At 40.5% G+C, this 19,818-nt stretch overlaps 1 protein-coding gene across 2 annotated transcripts in view; it reads left to right on the top strand.

Moving 5' to 3' along the window:
• Positions 1 to 19,818, top strand: part of LOC124416154 (transmembrane protease serine 5-like) — a 57,143-nt gene that overhangs the window by 13,901 nt on the left and 23,424 nt on the right. Inside the window, exons 2-7 of one of the 2 annotated variants that reach the window (XM_046897074.1) lie at positions 14,721 to 14,814; positions 14,939 to 15,060; positions 15,267 to 15,368; positions 15,756 to 15,898; positions 16,137 to 16,267; positions 16,573 to 16,772. In XM_046897074.1, the coding sequence (XP_046753030.1) occupies positions 14,721 to 14,814; positions 14,939 to 15,060; positions 15,267 to 15,368; positions 15,756 to 15,898; positions 16,137 to 16,267; positions 16,573 to 16,772 (792 nt within the window). The remainder of the gene's footprint in view (positions 1 to 14,720; positions 14,815 to 14,938; positions 15,061 to 15,266; positions 15,369 to 15,755; positions 15,899 to 16,136; positions 16,268 to 16,572; positions 16,773 to 19,818) is intronic. The other variant, XM_046897075.1, reaches the window with a different exon arrangement.

Below are 19,818 nucleotides of genomic sequence, written 5' to 3'. Positions count from 1 at the left end.
GATGAAATTTCCTACGTACGTGATAGGATATACAAACCGGATGATATGGTGCATCCGGGCCTCTGCTATCTGGGAGGCTTTGTTACAATGGGGAAGACTTCATCGCCATTGTATTCTAATTTTCTTGATTTTCTCATTTCTCCGTACTTTATTAACACAACATACGCATACGTCAAGTACATTTGATACTCGTACAGATTATACTCGAACCCAATCTCAGGTCATCCGTCATGCTGTGAAGTAACCCCAGACCGGTGTGTTCGCCATCTTTTGTCCGTTTTTGACAGGGAAAAATGCACGCCTCTCCTTATTCGGCCAGGAACGTCATCTCGGGATGCTTCGGCACATTCGAAACGAGTCATGGGCTCGAGTCGAGATAGTGGAAAAGAGTCGACGCGTGACGTGGAATGATGCGCGAAGTAGAGTGCAGCCAAGGTCGGCCCGATTAGCCTCGGAGTTTTGCCATTTTCTTGTGCCCTTTTCACGGTTCTTCGCTCCGCGTGGCCACTCGACTCGTCCCCCATCAGCCTGACCCGGCAGGGAACTCGTTGAGGTAGCTTCGTAAGGTAAGAACGTTTCTCGGTGGTTTGAGCGGTTTTTTCATCCCACCTGAGGGACACGTGCGGGGCAAAGAGCGAGGAGGTGAGAAGAAGGGCCCAGACTCGAAAGTCTCAAAGTCTTGACGATGAGGTGGGCGTGACGGGGGCGCTCTGACTGTTTTTCTCTTGACCAGCTATTGTTGGCTCGCAGTGTAGCAGCTCGTTGCTGCCGCAGTTTTATGGTTGTTTATGTTCCCCTCGTCTGGAGTGGGCAGCGCGTTGTGTCGAGAGCGCAAGGAGAGCAGGTCGAAGGATCGGGATGATGCTTTTTGGACTCACGTGATTTGGAGATAATCGATGCACCCGAGACGGGCTGGCATGCATGGAGAGTGCAGCTATCGACGATGGGCGACGAGCCCACGGTGGAAGGAATTAATGATGATTGCGAAGACTGGTAGATCATCTTGAAACGTGGAACATTATCACTGCAGCACGGTTGCTGCTATACCTGGTGAGGAGATAGTTGAGTTGTTAGTATTGTGTGCCGTTACACTGCTGCTGTTGCAGTCATAAATCAAGGCCAGAGATTTTGTGGCCAACAGTAGGTAGGTAGGTATACACCTATTCGGGTATGGGACTAGGGACGAGAGAAGGGATGCAGAGACTCGATGGGACTCTTCGGGGCATTTCTTTTCTTTATTTATACTGAATCGTTTTCCACTTTGTTGGAACAATAAACCGGTCTCAACGCCCCGGGTGTAGAAAAAACAATACTTTGGCCCACTGTGGACGGTGGTTGTTGGTGCTGCTGCTGCTAGTCCTGACGCCTTGCCGTTGATAACGTTGCTCAGAGATTTTCTGTGTCAGATAGTGAAAACTATAGATCATCGGCTACCGGAGGAGGTGGAGAGGTACCTGCGCCTTCGGATATAACCTCCAGTGCACCACCAGCCAGCATCATTCTTCTGACCACTGTTTTAAGTGCTTGCAATCAGAGAGTGATTAATGGCTTTTAGTATTGACAGGGTAGCATGACACGGTCGATGGCTATACGTTACGCGTATTTGACGTGGTCACTCACGGAAGCCTGACCCGCAACACTCCCTACGAAGCGAGGTGACTCAATATATTGATATTAATAGCATGTCATTCACTAGCTTCTAATACATCTGACAACTCATTGTCAGTGTTGCTAGTTTCTTATCTCTAACGAACGGAAGCCAAAACATTAATTCCGAGAACAATGCATCCATCATCCGTGTGAAGCTCTTAAACTTTTCACCACTGAAACCACCACCATCAATCGTCAGTGCCATGCATCGCATCTTATTTTTTTTTGGTAGCATAAAATAACGAAAGACGGTACTCGGAACATATTTCCTTACCGACTTTACTACCTGCTGCCAAAAATTGTATATTATATTTGCTACTTGTTCTAATTTTTCTTCCACTCAAAGACTGACGAACCTCAAACGCTCATTTCATATCTCTCTGTGAAGGGTCAACTATGCCTCTCGTACAACTCAGTTCATTCACTGCTTTACTACGAGTGGCATTTATACCGAGGCTGTCCAAGAGGACCTCTTGATATCATGAATGTCTTAAGTGACGTAGATTTTTTAGTGTATTTTACAATTAGCTGAATACAGAGACGGGTTATGAATGCAGAGAATATTTGGTGCTCTGGCTAACGGACTACCGTGGAATTCGAAGCTTCTAGTTATACGTGGATGTTATTGAAAGTACTAGAGGTCAAGTATGAACTATCCGCTTGTGTAGTGGTAATGAAAACATCGACCGGCAAACCTTCCGACAAAGTGAAGGTAAGTGTAAGAACTATTTCGAGCTATGCTTTCCGAGGAATTTCAAACAGAACCAACAAACCTGCAGCCTCGCGTATGCATGCGTAGAGGGTTTGGTCAGGAGGGTATTAATATCATCGTATATTAAAATAATGGTTCTTCTTTACTTACACCTATTTTTAGATCAAAGTTCGGGCCGCGTTTACTAGTGCTGCGGTTTTCCTTTTTTCAAACTTTTTACTCCTTGCTAAACAGCTGCGGGTACCGCAGTGGCTTCGTTTACAACCGACCGAGGGATGCGTAGACACAACTTCTCATTGTTTGAAAATCTAAATAACCACAATATGGGTTCAGGGCTTCGAACCCGAGATTGAATCGATGAACTTTCTTCCGGAATACTTCGCGGAATTCCTCGGCTCACCTCGTCCTTATCTCTCCAGGCACGAGACCCACTTTTTTCCTTATCTTATACAAACGTTGACGATGTCTCGTCATCCCGAGCGCCATAAGAGACCACGAATAACGACGAGAGTTTTGACGTAGACCGTAAAAGAATCTTAGCATCGCAGGTTTGTGACACTGAATCTCATTGAGATGATCTCCTCGGTATAAGTTAGAGCGAAGACGGGATCACGTAGAGCGGTGGTAAAATTAAACCAGACACCGGCGAGTATTATTTCTAGAATTATTCGGTAGGCCGGCTGAAAGGGCTGCGTCGTGCATACCGTGGACCTATACTCAAACCTCGTATCGCAGAGCCGATGTTTCAAAAATGTAAATTTACCTGCAGCAGTGCAGAGCTTCCACTGGGTTGTGGGAGGATGCACTCAGTACCGATAGCATCGGGGCGAGTTCGTACCAGCGTGTGTGTGTGATGGATGAGGCGTAATGTGAGACGCTTATGTCCAGATCCTCAGATAATTGCCACCTGAAATATTACGCCTGCGTGGCCACTTTTACGACTCGTCCAGGATGGCAATTAATACACGGGGGCTCAAATCATTATATCTACGTAAACAATTCCTGCTGCCATCTAAAACCTTTGTAAGCGCAACTGTGTAAGTGTACTTTCACCTAAATACGTTTCAACTTTTCTCTACACTACCGCATCACATCTTATTCCATTGATACGTAAAGAGTCACGGTTGAACAAACTCTGCACCCTTTTTTCTTTTGACTTAGTTACAGGAAGAATTCTTGCTCCTCAACTATGGATGAGCACTGGCAGTCTGAAAATGTATTGTTTTATTTATCTCCTTTTGTTACTGTTTCCGATAATTTCTAAGAAGCAGAGTATCAGAACACTGGATCAAGGATTCTACAAAAATTTCGAGACTCTAAAATATGGAGCTTCTGATGCGTGGAGTGGCGATGAGTGGAGTGTCGTGATATACAAATCCTGATGTGTATTTCGATCTGAAATATGAATTTTGATTGTCCTCTTTTGAAACTTTGATGACAGATCTCTAAAGAGTCGAATGTAAACGGATATGTTATGATTCTGAGCCATAGTAAAGTACAGATCGCTAAATTTTGACAACTTGATGTATTGTAAATCGAATAATCAACGCCTCAATGTATGAAACTACACATCAAGAGCTCCATATTATGGGCCCAAAAAACAGTCCTACAAGTTTTAGCGGAATCTGTGGTCCGGAGGTCTGATACTCTGCTTGTAAATTGTATTATATTTTCAGGTTCTCGCAGAACATTAAATGCAAAAAACCGTAATGATGCAGGTAGCATAACTAAATTCAGAACAGCGTGTGAACCTCAATATAGAGAAACCGAAGCGTGCTCGTTTTCCTAGCATGTACATTGTACATGCTGTAAAGTTGAGAATCAATTTGCCAAGAACTACTTTTTCGCGGTATGCGAAGATAATAACTCGCAGAGAAAGGCCTTGAACGATTTCAAATTTATACAGTATACCTACGCTGCAGCATCTTCAAAGCAACTGTTCATTTCAGGATTCAGTCCTACCTATACTAACGAAGTCAAGATAGAGATACAGAGATAGAAAGAAAGAGAGAGAAAGAGAGGGAAAGCAAGAGAAAAAAGTTTCGTTTATTATTTATGAAGCAGTAGCGACACATTTTTATGATGGCATATATACGTACATACAGATGCACACCTTAAAAGGGTGTATTTTTTTTTTTTTTTTCTCTCTTCAAAGAACTAGTTTGTCTCGAGAGAATTCTTTGATGATGCAGTTTTATTACACCAGTTTAGTTATAACGCTTTTTCAACCATATAATCAGATAAAAGTCAGGGCATAATTCCGTGAGACCTCGCTTTTCATATTAGTCGTATAGATGCGCTTACTCTTAAAATCGTTGTCGTAAAGCAAACACCTCGCGTCATTCATCGAGGACCTTTGAAACTCGTTCTATTATTGAGCGCAATTCTAGTTCTTTAATTCAATTCTATACCACTTGACAACAGTTCCACGACATCTTTTCCAAATGATTCGTAAACCCATGGCTACTTTCATCGTCGGGTAGATAAGGTGTCAAAACTGCTTCGCTTTTTACACCTTTCGAACCCTTTAAGGATAGGACTGTATTACATGGAAATTACAAGTGATCCAAGTAATTCGTAAAGAGTAAATACATATTGTGTAAAATAGTTCACTTGAATGTATGTTATACATATATTCGATGTTGAGTGTAAGGTAGAAGAAGCCTCGATGCTATACATGCTTTGTTTTTGGTCCGCGGACGCGGCGTTATTTTCTTTTCACCATAAATCAGAGCAAGGTCTCCATAGCGAGCATTCCTTCGACTTTTGACGGGATGGCGACCGTAAGGAAGGGTGGTTCGTTCGGTGGATGCCTTTTAAATGCACGCCTGCACAGTAAGAAATCGCCGACCATTTTCGGAGGACACTCTCGAAGAGAACTCCTTGTAAGGACGAACTTCGAGGCGTTAGTCCGTAAAGTGATTGTCCTGGCGTTTCACATTTTTCATCTCTCGCTTCTCGTCGTCCGCCTTCGTCCCTACATGCAGCCTGCACTTGTATCCGGCTTCGTTTAATTGTGACTCTCTGCTGTACAACGAAGGAACGAACTAACGAAATAGGTATGTAGGCGACAGTCTCCAAACCTGTTTCTCATTTTCAGATCTGACTCTTTGGTTTAACCAATCAGCTCCTCATCTCGAAACCCCTTCACGTCCGGACACGCCTCTGTGAAACGAATTTTATCGCATCCCTTGAAAACTGACGCAAGATACTCTTCCTTGTAAATGTCAGAGAAGAGCGTCATATTTACGGCAGATACGAATCCTATCTCTAACGAGTATTAATTAGAAGGTCGACGACGGTTGCAGACAGTCCTTCGACGTATACGGTTTCTTCTAACTTTCCGTTCTACTTATAATAATCAGTTTCATTTCTTTTTCCTTTCTTGTATTTTGGAAGGGTTTCCCATCAGACAAAATTTATTATCCAATGTTAACTATGAATCATTGTGAAGTAGAATTTTGACCATCATGTGGTCTTAAAAAACGAGATTTCGTTATATTTTTTCATGTAAATCCATTTCCTATTTCGAATCTTAAAATTACAGAGGCTTTATTTTAATTACTGTCAGGACTTATCGAGCAAGCAAAAAAATTACGAATCTTTATACGAAAAATAGTTTTTACCGCCAACATAAAATCCTAGAGACATTCTTGTCCTCATAAAAGTAATCATACAATAAAAAGCAGCCTTGGTTGTTTTCACTCTCACAAAAATCTGTCTCATCTTAAGGTTGAGGTTCACGGAAGTTGACAAAAACTGGTTGACTCATTTGCCCACGTTTAGTGTTTTTTTTTTTTTTTTTTCTAATTTTTTTACTGCATGTTTTTACGGAACAGTGCCGTCAAGGTCCAAATCAGGTCTACTTTCAGGCGATAAAGCTCAATTGCGAGGAAGGTGGGTAACTGCAGTGAATTACACAATCCTCATCCCATTGAATTAGACTGACAATGAGATGGATTCGTATCATTTTATAAAACACTAGTAGGCCAAGGTCTGCATCTACTTTGCAATACACTCCTGTACACGACGACAAATCATCGTGAAATAGTATTATTTGAATTTTCTTGATCGCTATAAAGTTTTGTGGGTTCACTTTATCTCAGGGTATTCAAACTACGCATAATGTAACTTAGCCACATTTGCTGAAACAAGGTCTAAACTACTAAGAATCATCGACGGGCATTTGCTCCGCGGTCAAAGAGGAGGGTATGTTCAACTTTCAGGTTCATTCCTCCGAACTCCAAAATTGGGCTGTCGGTGTCGGTTTTTCGTTCCATCTCCAAAAGTAACGAACGGCGAATCGAGGTACACACGCAGAGCGAAAGGTAAAGGCCGCGTTTACCTTGTCCGGACGATCACACATGAGGCAACGACTCGGTTCTGCAGTCGCGTCGACTTTGTCGACCTCTGGATCGCTCTTGCAGTGCCTCCTTTTTTTGTCAGGGCAGAAATAAGCTGCGGGTATATACGGTATAAGATATATAAGATATATAAGATCCAGCGGTTTAGCCTAGTTTGGACATGTCCATGGCTCGCATACAAATTCGCGGGGGGAGGCTGCGTTATAGCTTCTGCGGCATTCCGTCTTACACAGAGCATCTTCGCTCCATAGTAACTGGCTTCCGCAGTTCTCGCAGTAGATCGACAATTGTAGCCATGGATTTGAGCGTCGTTCAATTCTGTTATACGTCGCTCATGAAATTGTATGAAATTATCTCAAATCTCTTGCCATCTCATGAAATTTTGTCTAATTATTTAAACTTTTTTGAATCTGTAAAACCTCTGAAATCCCTGATATATCCTAAAATCAATTGAAATCTGTGAAATATATGATTGTTGAAATCACACGAAATTTTCTAAACTCCGAACTGTGTAAAATTACATGAAATGCTTGAAATCGGACATCTTTTTGAAATCCTTTGAAAAATCGTAAAATCCTGCGAAATCATCTCACGGCTCTGAAAATTTGGAAATCACATAAAATTCCTAAAATTTTATAAAAAAATTTCTAAGTCGTTTGAAATTTTCTTGTGAACCGTTCGATTTTCGGCAAGCATCGGTTTAAAATTCACTGTCAATTATGAGATTCGAGTCGTGGAGCGATCACGTCCAAGATGAATTCTCGTGGGAGCCCTACAGGAGCCGGACAGCAGAATCAATCCTGCGGATTGATATCGGCTGTTAGCGACTGACACAACGTCCAAAGGGTCGAGTCCCCGCAGTGTCTTGAGGATGTGTGGGTACCAGGAACACGGAGAGATGGTAGATTGTTCACCAGTCGGATACCTCGATGTACGTTCCTCCGCAACCTCCTTGTGAAGGGACGATCAGTTCTCCCAAATTTCGGAACGATGAGGCTACCCCTCGCGGTGGCCCCAAATAATGAAGCCATAAATCTCGACAAAGGAACGCTAACCTGATGAAGAAGGGTGATTAATTCTGTGTCTAAGGTCTGTGAGTGCTGCCGGATCGGTGCAGTGTGATATAGGTACGAGTATAATATGGCTGTATAGCTAATCTATTGCGTAAGGCCGATAACTCTCTTGGCGTTATCCTGACTTCCGCTCACGCGTGCAAGTGTATCCAACACATGAGGGGCGAATAGAATTCTCGTTATTTATTAAGCTGCCCACTTGCTCGTTTTACTTCATCTTTTAATCCTAAATTATAACACTGCACATTGCCCAACGAATGGTTGGGTATCTACTCGTACGCCTCGACGGGAAAGGATCGACATCTCGTGAACACTGCAGGCGTTGCCTACGCACGTCACGCGTGCAGATATACCATAACGCGATGCATAATTGAGTGCGTGCATTCAAGCCTTCCGCTCATTTCCGGCATCTCGTTTCTGTCTCGAAAGCGGAGGACAGTAAACTGCAATTTTTATGCCCTTCGATGAGATCAACTAACTTTCCTCTTTTGCATAATCTTTCTTTAATAACTTCTCGGATTCCGGTGTATAACTAATTATACTTACCAAGTAATGATTATTAGTATTTTCACTATCTTTTATACTACTCTTATCAAATTTATTAATTATAGCTTTTCATGCAATGTATACGTAAAAAGACTTGCCAAGAGGAAGACAAAGTCAAGAACCAGTTTGAACTACTTTATACTAGTGCTGTACGATCAATCGATTAATCAACAGCTTTGATATATCGTTTTTTCAAATTATCGATTAAGCGATTGATCGAGGTTTTCGATTAATTGTTTTCCGATTCATCGATTAATCGAAACCGTCAATTAACTGATTAATCGGAAAAACAATTAACCGAAATCCTCGAATAATTGATTAATCGTACAGCACTACTTTACAGTAAATGGTCCGTTTTGATTCGCATTTACGGAACACAGTTCACTTACAAATTAATTCTACCTTTGTAATTGCGTGCTGGTCGTTGCAATCTAGGGATACAAATTAAATTATTCATTGCTAACTTTTGCAAATAGTTACTATATTTTAGGTTAATTATACCCCAACGAAGACGGCTCCTAATTACTAATCTCATATGACTTTGGATCTGAGTAATCGTTAATAATCGATACTTATTCTGGAAATCTTACTGATCATATGTACTGCTATGTTGAAATAAGAAATATGTTTGTAAGACAAAATTTTTTATTAGCAAGGCTCAGCTTTCAATTCGGCGAAAGCTGGATCTTTATGGAGGACAGATTGCCAGTTACGAATATAAAAATGCAATTCGTCATTGCTACTTGACCAAGAAGTCTGTAACTCCGTTTGGCCAAACAAGAAGAACTTTGTCCTGAAGTTCGTGGTTGAGAGTAATTAAGATTAAAAATAATCGCGTGCCTTTGCACCGAGGGTTAATCACCATTTCGAAGAAATTTCTTTATCCAGTTTTATGATACCGATTTCATTACATAGATGTCTGTTGCTAAATTTATAAATTATTAAATATCAAACCACTTCGGACTGTGTAAGAATTTGACAGCTTAATAAATCGTGATTTTAGTTTTACCAATATTAATTCCCAGATGATATTTGTCAAGTTAACTCGTATAACATGTATCAATCGAACGTATAATAACTCCACTTGAACAAAGTTATTGATATGTCTTTGGTGAAAAATAATTGCACAGCTCAATGTATACTCAATAAAATTGTAGTTTAGCCAAGTGGCACGATTGGCGAAGATGGATGTGGTACAGTACAAATTAATTTTCTTCCCATTGTATGCGGGCTTTAGATTCCGGGCCAAAATTCATAGGGCTTCTTAACGCACCCGTGAAGTTGTGGAACTATTTCCACAAATTCAACTAATTGTGCAGAGTAATTGATTTTCAAATAAATTGAACAACGCTACAAAAACTCAATCGTGGAGTTGAAAAATTATCTGGACAAAAAAGATTTTCTGTCGTACATTCAGTGATGCCTATTCTTTGAACCTCAAGGAATTCCCTGCGCAATATTCGGCTAATCGGCAATGGATTATTTACCTACACCTCGTCGATAATTAATCTCTGTTTCATGCAACCGAATCCGTATAATAATAACCACGTTATAATTTTATGCTACGTGTCAGCGTCTGGCCATTTTCACTTAGAACGACAAGATATAATGTCTTCTTGGTTCGAAGAGGATAGCGGTCACATTGTCATTGAGGAGATTAAAAAATTCCAGGTTATACAATTAAAGATTGTTGAATTTTTTATTCTTCGTATGTTTTTCTCTGTGAAGATATTTAACCGCATATATTTACTTCTAAGTTTTGTTTGCTGGATTATAATCAACGTATGCAAATGAAAGATCTGTCAGAAAAGTTAATGTTAGTTGTGAGCCCCAAGTCGTTGACGTGAGTTTATTGTGGTGATCTTTGAGAAATCGTTCGACAAACCCGAAATGATGTTTTCAGCAAGTTCCTGAATAATCTCATTGTTCTATAAATGCAACAATTCAAACAGTAAAAAATTACAAAGCGTGAGTTGGGATTTTAAACGGTAACAGCTTTGGTAGAACGGTACCCGAAATGACATTCAATCATGAGTTCCCTTTTTTTGTATTTTAATTTGAAGGTACAGACACAGTAACTGAACCGTGTTCAGCAAGGCGCTGAAGAAGTGCCTTTTACCGAAAGTAAAAAAATCTATACTCGTCTCAAGAAGAAGTGGACAGCTCATTAACGTAGGCTCAATTCTAATTGGTAATTATTTTGTTGCATTCCTACTGACGCCATTATTTTCACCGGCAAACGCATCCTGCAGCGATTCTCTGACTTTTTAAGACCTCGTAAAAATCAAGGACGCATTGTTCTCCCGGCGAGGAGAAATAGACGCGATATTTTCTTCAGAATTTTTTCGCCCCCGATTGCTTCTTCACATACTGACTCCTCTTTTATTTCCTTCAATTCCTGGTCACGCCACGACGACTCAGCACGATGACAATCTCCCGAGTAACAAGAAGCGCACGTGACAAAGGGGCCGAGATTGACGTGTGCGAATATCATCCGTAAGAGGTAGGAACGCGCGCTTCGAAAGGAATGGTCGAATGCTCGTCGCAGCATCTCGAATCATCCTGGACCGCCGCGCCGCAAGAACTTAAGGAGCTAAAACTGTCATTACAAATTTTGTTACGCGCTATTAGCCAGCAATTTTATCTACGCAGGCTTCATGTGTCGCCTTTCAAGATACGGACCATCAATTTGATTTGTCGCATTCTTAAGGCTCAGCGTCGGTTACACACGTCCACGCTTCATTTGGTATATCGGCTACGAGGCAAGCCTCCGCACACATCTGTAGGCGTGGCAATCGATCAGCAATTCGCGGACCAATTTCAACCCACCGATTAATTCCAAGACTTTCTCGATTCAAAGTTTTGGACACACGGTTAAAAAGACGCCACGATCATACAAAGTACATCGTTAGCGGTAAAAAGAATATCTGAAGTTTTGCAAAGTCGATGCTGTATAAGATTGACGAAGTTGTACAGGGATGATAATCACGAGTAATAATATCGATTGGAAACCGTAAAACTTTGCTAATTGAACGTCCTACTGAGCATGCTCAAGTTAAGTCTTCAGCTCTCAAGCTTTGCTTCTGGAAATAATTATTCAGGTTATGTATATGTGTTTTTTTTTACGTTTAGTGGATCTCAAATACTTGATGTAGTGATTGGAAAAGACTTAATAAGATCATAATAACACAATATCACTTCGCCACTTGAATGAGGCGGGAGAGTTTGACTTCTCACACCTCGTTTCTAGTGGGTTGGCTTTACTGCTTTGTGGACGAAAATATAGCCGCGTTACGATCATATTGCCGACCAATATTGTTCGATTATTTTTCGTATGCTCAGTCGATCACTCAGCTTGCTATGTTTCATTGATTTCAATCGGTCTGTATAATAAAATTGTTCACGTGCGAAATAATCCATTTGATACCATGTATAGATAGGAAATTTATTTTCCCTTATATCTGTGAAAATTTTTATGACATTTATTAATACTCCTATATATACTATCATGCTAATTGTAGAATATTTCATAAAACGGTATTAAAGAAAATCCCATCGACCCCCACATTGGTATGTTTATTTCTTACGGATTGCTACGAGATAAATAGACGTAGAACAATGGTTCAAGGGTGAAGGGCCCTAGGAATAGCGATGGTGTTGTACGTGATATGAGCTTGTATAAGAATAATAGTATAATAATAAAAATAATAATAGTATTGGTTATAGTTACATTGAGAAACGATACCTATAATTACTCGTTCTATAAAGAAGCCTGCAGGGGTCACGGCTCGCTGATTTTTCTCGTGCGTTTACGATTCGTTTCTATGCTATATAAAACCGAGCAAGTAATTAAATGAAATACGATTATCAGCAGGATAATAAACGAGCAATTAAGTATATCTATGGTTGTTGGCAAAGAATGGTTGGAGTTCACTCACGAAGCCGATTGTAAATCGACCACAAATTAATAATTAACTGTGGTTGATTAATTATTACGCCACAGGCCATTCTCTCTCTCTCTCTTTCTCCCCTCGGTAATGATTCCTGGGATGAGACATATGGCAGACGTCCGGCGATCCGCTTGCAGTCGTAATCTTTTCAGTTATTTATACAATTCTTACGCTCCTTCATTAACGCTTATATATATATATATATGCATATATATATATATATATATATATATATATATATATATATATATATACAGACACCGTTCGAATGAACCTGCCTGCATTGATTTTTTTGTCTGGTCCTTGTCGATGTTAATTTTCCCTTCCAAGGTTTAATCCCTGTAAGCAAGAAACCCATTGACTGCCGCAGACCGTAGAGATCGCCATGCAGCGAATATCATGAATGCATTTACACCCCATTCACACGCATGGCCAGCATACGTAAGTCGGTGGGCGTAGTACCCACGTAGTAGGACAATTCGCATCCGTCTGCATCGCGGTCTGCTGTGCAGGTTTCGAATGAAGAAGCGAGAGAAATACTTACAGCATCTGGTCAAGCAAGAACAAGTTTTCGTATATTCATTTGCGTCTCGCGGTAAGATCCTCTGTTTGAAATACGGATAAGGTACCAACTCACCGTGCTAAAATACCAAATTATTCATTTGGTTCTTTATTCATGATTGTTGTTAACTTCACCTACAAACGGGAAGTACTACAGTAAATTACTGAAATATGCAAAGGTGTGGTTGCTACTGCGTTCCTAGAATACTTGTATACAGTGTAAGTATGTATAAAAGAATTCAATTCAAATTTTTTACTGCGTGGAAAAAATTATCAGATGATGGATCATCTTAACTAATCACAAATGTCATGTCACTGATAGAAAAAGACAGTACATGCCTAATTGGCATCAGTCAAGAGGCTGCTAAAACTCTATGCGAGTATTATAGTTATACTTAATTTACTATGTAACAATATACTAGGTGCGCAATACTTTTTTTTGGCATACTAAAACTATTTTGCAAAAATCTTAACTAGCATATCTTTTTTCTTTTCTGTATTTATACCTGAGGGCTGTGAAATAAAAGTAATTCCAACGAAAGGCATAATCACGTTAACGACGGTGGAACTACATGACGCATCGAAAAGAATTTCGGAATAATTTTGTCGAAATCACCCGATTTCAGATTTAGGAGGTACTCTTACTACTCTTTCATTTTGTAATTGTGCAAGTACAGTTTACTTAAGCTGTCTCGTGCAGTTAACGCCAAGATTTATATACTGGACAGTGACTGATGGATCAGTCGACAATGATATGCCTTTATCGGCCTACGTTCTACAAGCATGACGTGAATGTAGGTACGCAGATCTGCGAGGCCATGACAGAGATGACTATGGATTTGTTTTACAATCAGTAAAAAAGTAAGTGCTTATCTTAACAGGCAATGCACACTGACGCGTTTAAAGGATCGTCAACTGCATATGGACTCCGCACCCAAAGAATGAAAGCCCACGTAACCATTGTTGCCCTCCGAACGAAGGACGGACGCTACCTGTAGGTAGATTTGCATCTAAATATACGTGCGAGGCTAATTGATTGCCATTTTGATGGAATTGGTTAGAGGTTTTGTAAACTGTGCAACAAGTACGGACGCTAATTCAATCACAGTAATTTCGCTGAATCGTTTCATAGGTATTGCGTAAAGTCGATCCGACGTTACGTTACAAATGCAATATACAGCACCATGCAAATGCAAATCATCCGATTGTGAGATCCGTACAATTTCAACGCCCCCTTATATCTATGCAAGTATAGTCGCATAATATCGCGAAAAGGAATTGTTGCTCACTACCGGTCACACCTGTCTTGACCCGAAGACAATCGGCTACGCAAGAACTGAAGTTGACCCAGAAACAACGCCTTCATGGGTTCAACCGGTAAGGACGTCTTGTCCTCGCCCTCTTGGTCGTTATCGTTGCTTGAGCTGCTACGTATGCAGTCTTTTATTGCATGCCGAGTTGCATCTGACAAAAAGCAACGCTTCAACAGCAAAATATCGCTGCGCAAAGGTCGGTGATAGGTAACACTGGGTATTGCCGGGTCGCTCGAAATCCAGGACACACTTTATGGTAACCTTGCACTACTTACGCCTCGTTCGTACGAATTGCAGTTTTGCAGATTACGGCATGATTTCTGTTACATTAAGAGATACGAGGATAACGATGTACCGGCGTTTCGTGGGTCGAATGATAACGTAATTGCTTTTAGCTCAAGGCCAGATAGCGTGCATAGCAGCTAATTAAATGTCGCTCTTATTGACACATGAGTTCTTCGCCCACTCAAAAAAGAAGAAATTGCATTACTTAATTGATCGACCAGAGATACTGCAGGTGGATAATATTGGCGTTCATTTTATTTTTACAGGATGATTTGAACCAGCTTCTAACTTCAACCTCAAAAAACCCCAGCTGGTGGCCGCAGCATCTTTACCGCAATGACTCCGCGCATAGTGCAAAAAGTGAGTACATATATACATATTGCGAGGTCGCAAGTCCTTGTGGGTATTTCTTGTGTGATATTCTGGAACCGATGAGTACTTTTGAAGAGCCTAAAATTGACGGTTTTTTTTTTTGCTATTTCAGAGTCTTCAAAAATTCTTCATTTCTCAGAATGGAGTGAATGGTCTGTTTGTAATAATCACTGCACACAAAACAGAGTAAGGAGGTGCCAAGCGAAGAAAAAATGTGGAAACACCGTTCTTAGAGTAAGTTTCGCGGATATATATGCTGGTAATTAAACTAAACACAGGCAAATTGATATTAGAAGAGAAAAATTGCGCTACCGTCAGCTCTATAAAGGGTTAAGAAAATTCGAATTCTTGTGTTTTTATATTAACTGCAATATCGCAAATTTTGGACATTGCAAAATTATACATTTCACCAATAATTTATTAATCATTGATACGTATAGGAAGAACGGAGCTGTTTCCACAAAAGACGAGGAAGGCGACGAAGATGCCGTCAGCGTCAGAGACACAGGGATCGGCATAAAGCGAAGTTTCATGTTGTTCAGGTGAGTCGGTACTGCAACAAATTAAAGTCACTCCGATACAATAAAGAAGCAAAAAAGCTGCTAATGGCCACGGCGCTTCGAAAAGTGGTCGTCAGTGGCCACGCAAGAACCCCGGAAGCCTACCGCAAACCTTCTGCACCATCGTAACTGCTGCAGAAATAAATTTCACTCAAAAAGGAGAACGAGCATCTTATCAACTTTGTCTCTCCGTGCATATAATAGCTATAGATCTATTCAATGCCTATATTGGACGTCATCGGAGTTCACCAATGCATTCGAAAGATCGTTTAGTCCCGGGACGACTGTCAATTAAGCGAGCAGCTGCTACGTAATCCTCGACAGTCATCCCTGAGACTATTTCCAACTTATCTTCATTTGGATTTGCAGATTCCGAAGGAAGCGGAACCCAGACAAGGCAGACGGAAGGGTAATCACGGCCAGAAGGGACCGCGCAAACGACCAAACCGCTTCTACGGAAAATGGAGCAAATGGTCAACGTGCAGCAGGAGTTGCACCACGCAGCGACACAGGTACGAGCTATCCAAATATAGCTTCAACATGTTTCCGGTTATCAAATTATGTAAATACAGAAATATACATTGCATATGTAAGAGTGACCGTTCATGGTCCAGTTGAGAAATATATTACATATATGCAGGGGTCAAGCTGCGAACTCGCGAACTTTCTATCTCAAATTCATTGTATTTGACCCTTCGAAGCAATCTTGCGATTGGCTGCAGAGATTTCATTCTTCATTTTATTTCCAAGGTGGTGCAGACGGCCAAGAATTTGTGGTCACGACGTCATCCGCGAAAGCGCCTACTGTTACGTCGAAGGGAGCTTCTGCCAAAAATGGATTTATCGACGGATACAAGGACGACACGAAGAAGACAACGATGGTGAGTCTCTTCTTTACCTTGTCTCCTTATTTATTGATTCATTCGCTTATATCTCGGTGCATTTTTATAATGATAATAACTTTGCAGTACGTGTTCAAACCTCTTTCCACCGTGAGCTTGTATTAGTGCCACCTGGCAATAGTCAAATGTCATAGTGTAGTTTCTATCTCGTAAACAATTGTATAAGAAAGATTGTGTAGGAATGACATTTTATTGAAATCAGAGAGATTCCGTGAATTCAAGGGATATATGCAGGTACATGAATTGAAGAAACTCATTTTTAAACGAGGCATGTATTTCTGCAGTGGATCAAGAGTTGGACGAATTAGATCTCCGACCGAACATGGTGGACTCCTTCAGCGGCGCCGTAGAGGAACCATGGAAATGTGGAGTGCTCAATTCCAGCAAAAACTCCAGACTGTCCTATTTCACCAGGATCATTGGAGGGCGTCCAGCAACGGCAGGAAACTGGCCATGGCAGGTCGCCGTACTGAACAGATTCCGGGTAAGCTTCTGCAAAAATGAGATTTAAGTTCTCTTATATAATCAGAATAGATTAAATTATTTCATAGAGTCTAGAGTCACTGAGAGCAACGAATCAAGGGCTACAGCCAGAAAACGAAAAATTTGCTTCATAATTTCTGTGCTGCTGGTCCCTTGCTGTCTTTGATGTTCTTTTTACGGTCCCGAGGGTCCAATTAGTCTAGAAGGGATCATACAAATCGGTTTTGAGACAAAAGATTTTTCGCTCGAAAAAAGAATACCGTTAACCAAGATAGCGCAACAGTGCGGTTTGTGCCAAAAACTTGTGTACAAATCAAGTGACTGCGAAGAAAAATGTAAATGTGATTTTCATGTTTCATGTGATAAAAAGAACATTAATATACTGGATTCCTTCAAAAAACTTGTGAAATACACATGTTAAAAATTCAAAAATCTAAATACGAGTGCCGGTCATCAGCTGTGCAGCAATGAGGAAGCAGATGGCAATATCGCTTCAAGAACTAGACTGGCGTCGATCCACCCGACATCCGAACGTATATATCTGGTACTAATAAAAAGCTTGATGATTGATAGTTCGTTAAAGAAGCTCTGGAATCCAGAGTCTACAGTCTAACAACAGGGCTCTGGATAACAGCAGTCAGAAAGATAAGAAGCCCAAAGAATAGTATGTACATCAACTATTGAGGAAGCAATGAAGTTCTGCTCTAACAAAATTAATGATTTTGTCCAGGCAGCTGCTAATTTCAGCAAGAACGAAATTTTGAAGAATGAAATACATAAGCTGCAGAAAAGAACAAAAGAAACAGACGATAAAGTGGAATCCATGGAAGCGAAAGTATGTACAAGAACCCGAACAAAAAACTCAAGCTTTAGAAATTGAAGTTTGTAGATTCCGGTAACCGGGAATGAAAATCCACAATCTTATCGATAGTCGGTAACGTCGCAAGGGTGGTTGATCTATAGCTGGATAAATGCAGAACATCTATCGATCACCAAGAAGAATTGGGGCTCGGCCGATAATAATACAACTGAATACCGTGAATGCTATCAATACCTGGTTAGAGAGGGTAAAAGTGCAAAGGGGAATTAAAGCCAAGGATGTATACATGGGCTTTCCGGAGACAGCAGTGTATAGAAACAAAGCGTTGATATCTGTAAAAAAAAGGCTACTTACTTGGCTAAGACCTTTGCAAAGGAAAAACGATATAAATATGTATGGATCAAAGATGGGAACCTCCTCATGCGCAAAGATGAGGGGGAAAAATCATACAGACAAAGCTCCATATGAACCAAGACAACATCTTGCTAAAAATATAGAATAAATGGGGATCAGAGGAATAGCCCATAAATGGTTTGAAAGCTATCTCGGAAACAGATAGGTGACAAAAATAGCTAAGCCGGCGAAATAAGAAATAGCGTCCCACAAAGATCAGTATCAGAATCTAAGTCTAAGCGATATAACATATGTATACCCAAATATATATATATACCCACATATACCCACCTACGGAAAATACGAACCAGGATGCTGCTGTCAAGAAAAAGAAATGAAGGAACACATCAAACACTTACGTGTCACTAGTGACGAGAAGATGAAGAGGACGAAACAAATAAGACAGCACTGACTGGACTACGGTAAGCAATTTATACTCTGATCAATATCAGATCGTTCGACAGCCGGCATACCATGAGGGGAATGTGTGATGCGTCAGTTCACTCCATGAACGAATGTGAAACACCAGCCTTGGGAAATACATATCCGAAAAGCTTAAGACCACTAGAATACACATAGGAGTTGATACCTTCTGAATTTTGATTTTATTTCTTTTTCTTAAATAGCCTTTCGGAAACCTTGGGAGTACCCATGTGGGATGGTGTTTGCCACTACAAGGATACCGGTCGTACCCCACGAAATCCAGAGAAAATTAGGCAACGAGTGAACAAACACGAACATCAGATCAGTGCGAGGGCAAAAGAGAGACTCACACCACCTGAAACTAAACCAACGTTTGGGCACAGGCAGGAAGAAGCGATTGCAAACAAAATGAACATTGGAATATTGGAATATGTCCCGAGGGATTCGAGACAGCATTATAAGATAAATGTTGAAAGAGAAGAGAAATTGCGACGATTATCTAGGCAACAACAAGACGATACATAGTTGTAAGAACTGAGTGAGAATACAGGAATGTGGTTCGAATTAAGACAAGAAAGAACAGTACGGGGAATGAATGTGAATGAAATTTATGAAATGGGTAATTATTTGAATTTGGAAATGAGCGTTACAAGAGCACTATGTAATTTGTATCGATCTGTAACAAAAAAACCTAAGTTAAAAAATGCCATAGCGCATCGGTGAGAATCTTCTAGAAATACAGGAAACTCGATTCACAAAAGCATACAGCTGGTCAGGTGTGAAGAACTTAGAGACATCAAAAATTGATAACTAAAATGTACATGGAAAGTACTAAAATAAGGCATGATGATTTATAAATCGATACCCTTTAGATGTGTGGTTGACATTTTATCTATTTCAAGAAATGCTGCAATGAATTTATGAAGTTGATATATCAATGTCATTTTTTGATGTCTTTCCTGAGTTTGTAGGCGTCCAATTATTCAGAAAGGGTCATACAAATGAATTCCCTAACAAAAGATTTTTCGGCCAAGAGAAAAAAGGTAAGATTTTCGACGATTTGGAAAAGTGCTGAAAATCATTCTTTCAAGCACTGTTCCGACTTAATTTTGCGGGAGAAATCGATTGAACGCAGTCCCAATACGCTGCAAACAACGGATCAAAAGTTACAGTCAAAAAACGGAGGACGTATTTTCTCAAGTTTTCTGCTGCTGGTCTTTGCGTCGTAATTTCTCTGCTGTTGGTCCTACGCTTTTTCTCTTGTGTTTTCTGAGTTCCTGGGCGTCCAATTAATCTAGGAGGGGTTATACAAATCGATTCCGAAACGAAAAATTCTCGGCTCCGAAAATGACCAAAAAAGTAAGGCTAACCCCTTTGGAGTTTTTGCGAAAATTTCAACGATTCTGAAAAG

The sequence above is a fragment of the Diprion similis genome, chromosome 2, assembly GCF_021155765.1.
Source record: "Diprion similis isolate iyDipSimi1 chromosome 2, iyDipSimi1.1, whole genome shotgun sequence".
In the NCBI taxonomy this organism is placed as follows: Eukaryota; Metazoa; Arthropoda; class Insecta; order Hymenoptera; family Diprionidae; genus Diprion; species Diprion similis.
Note: the sequence above shows the minus strand (reverse complement) of the source record. Positions and strands in the feature narration are given on the sequence as shown.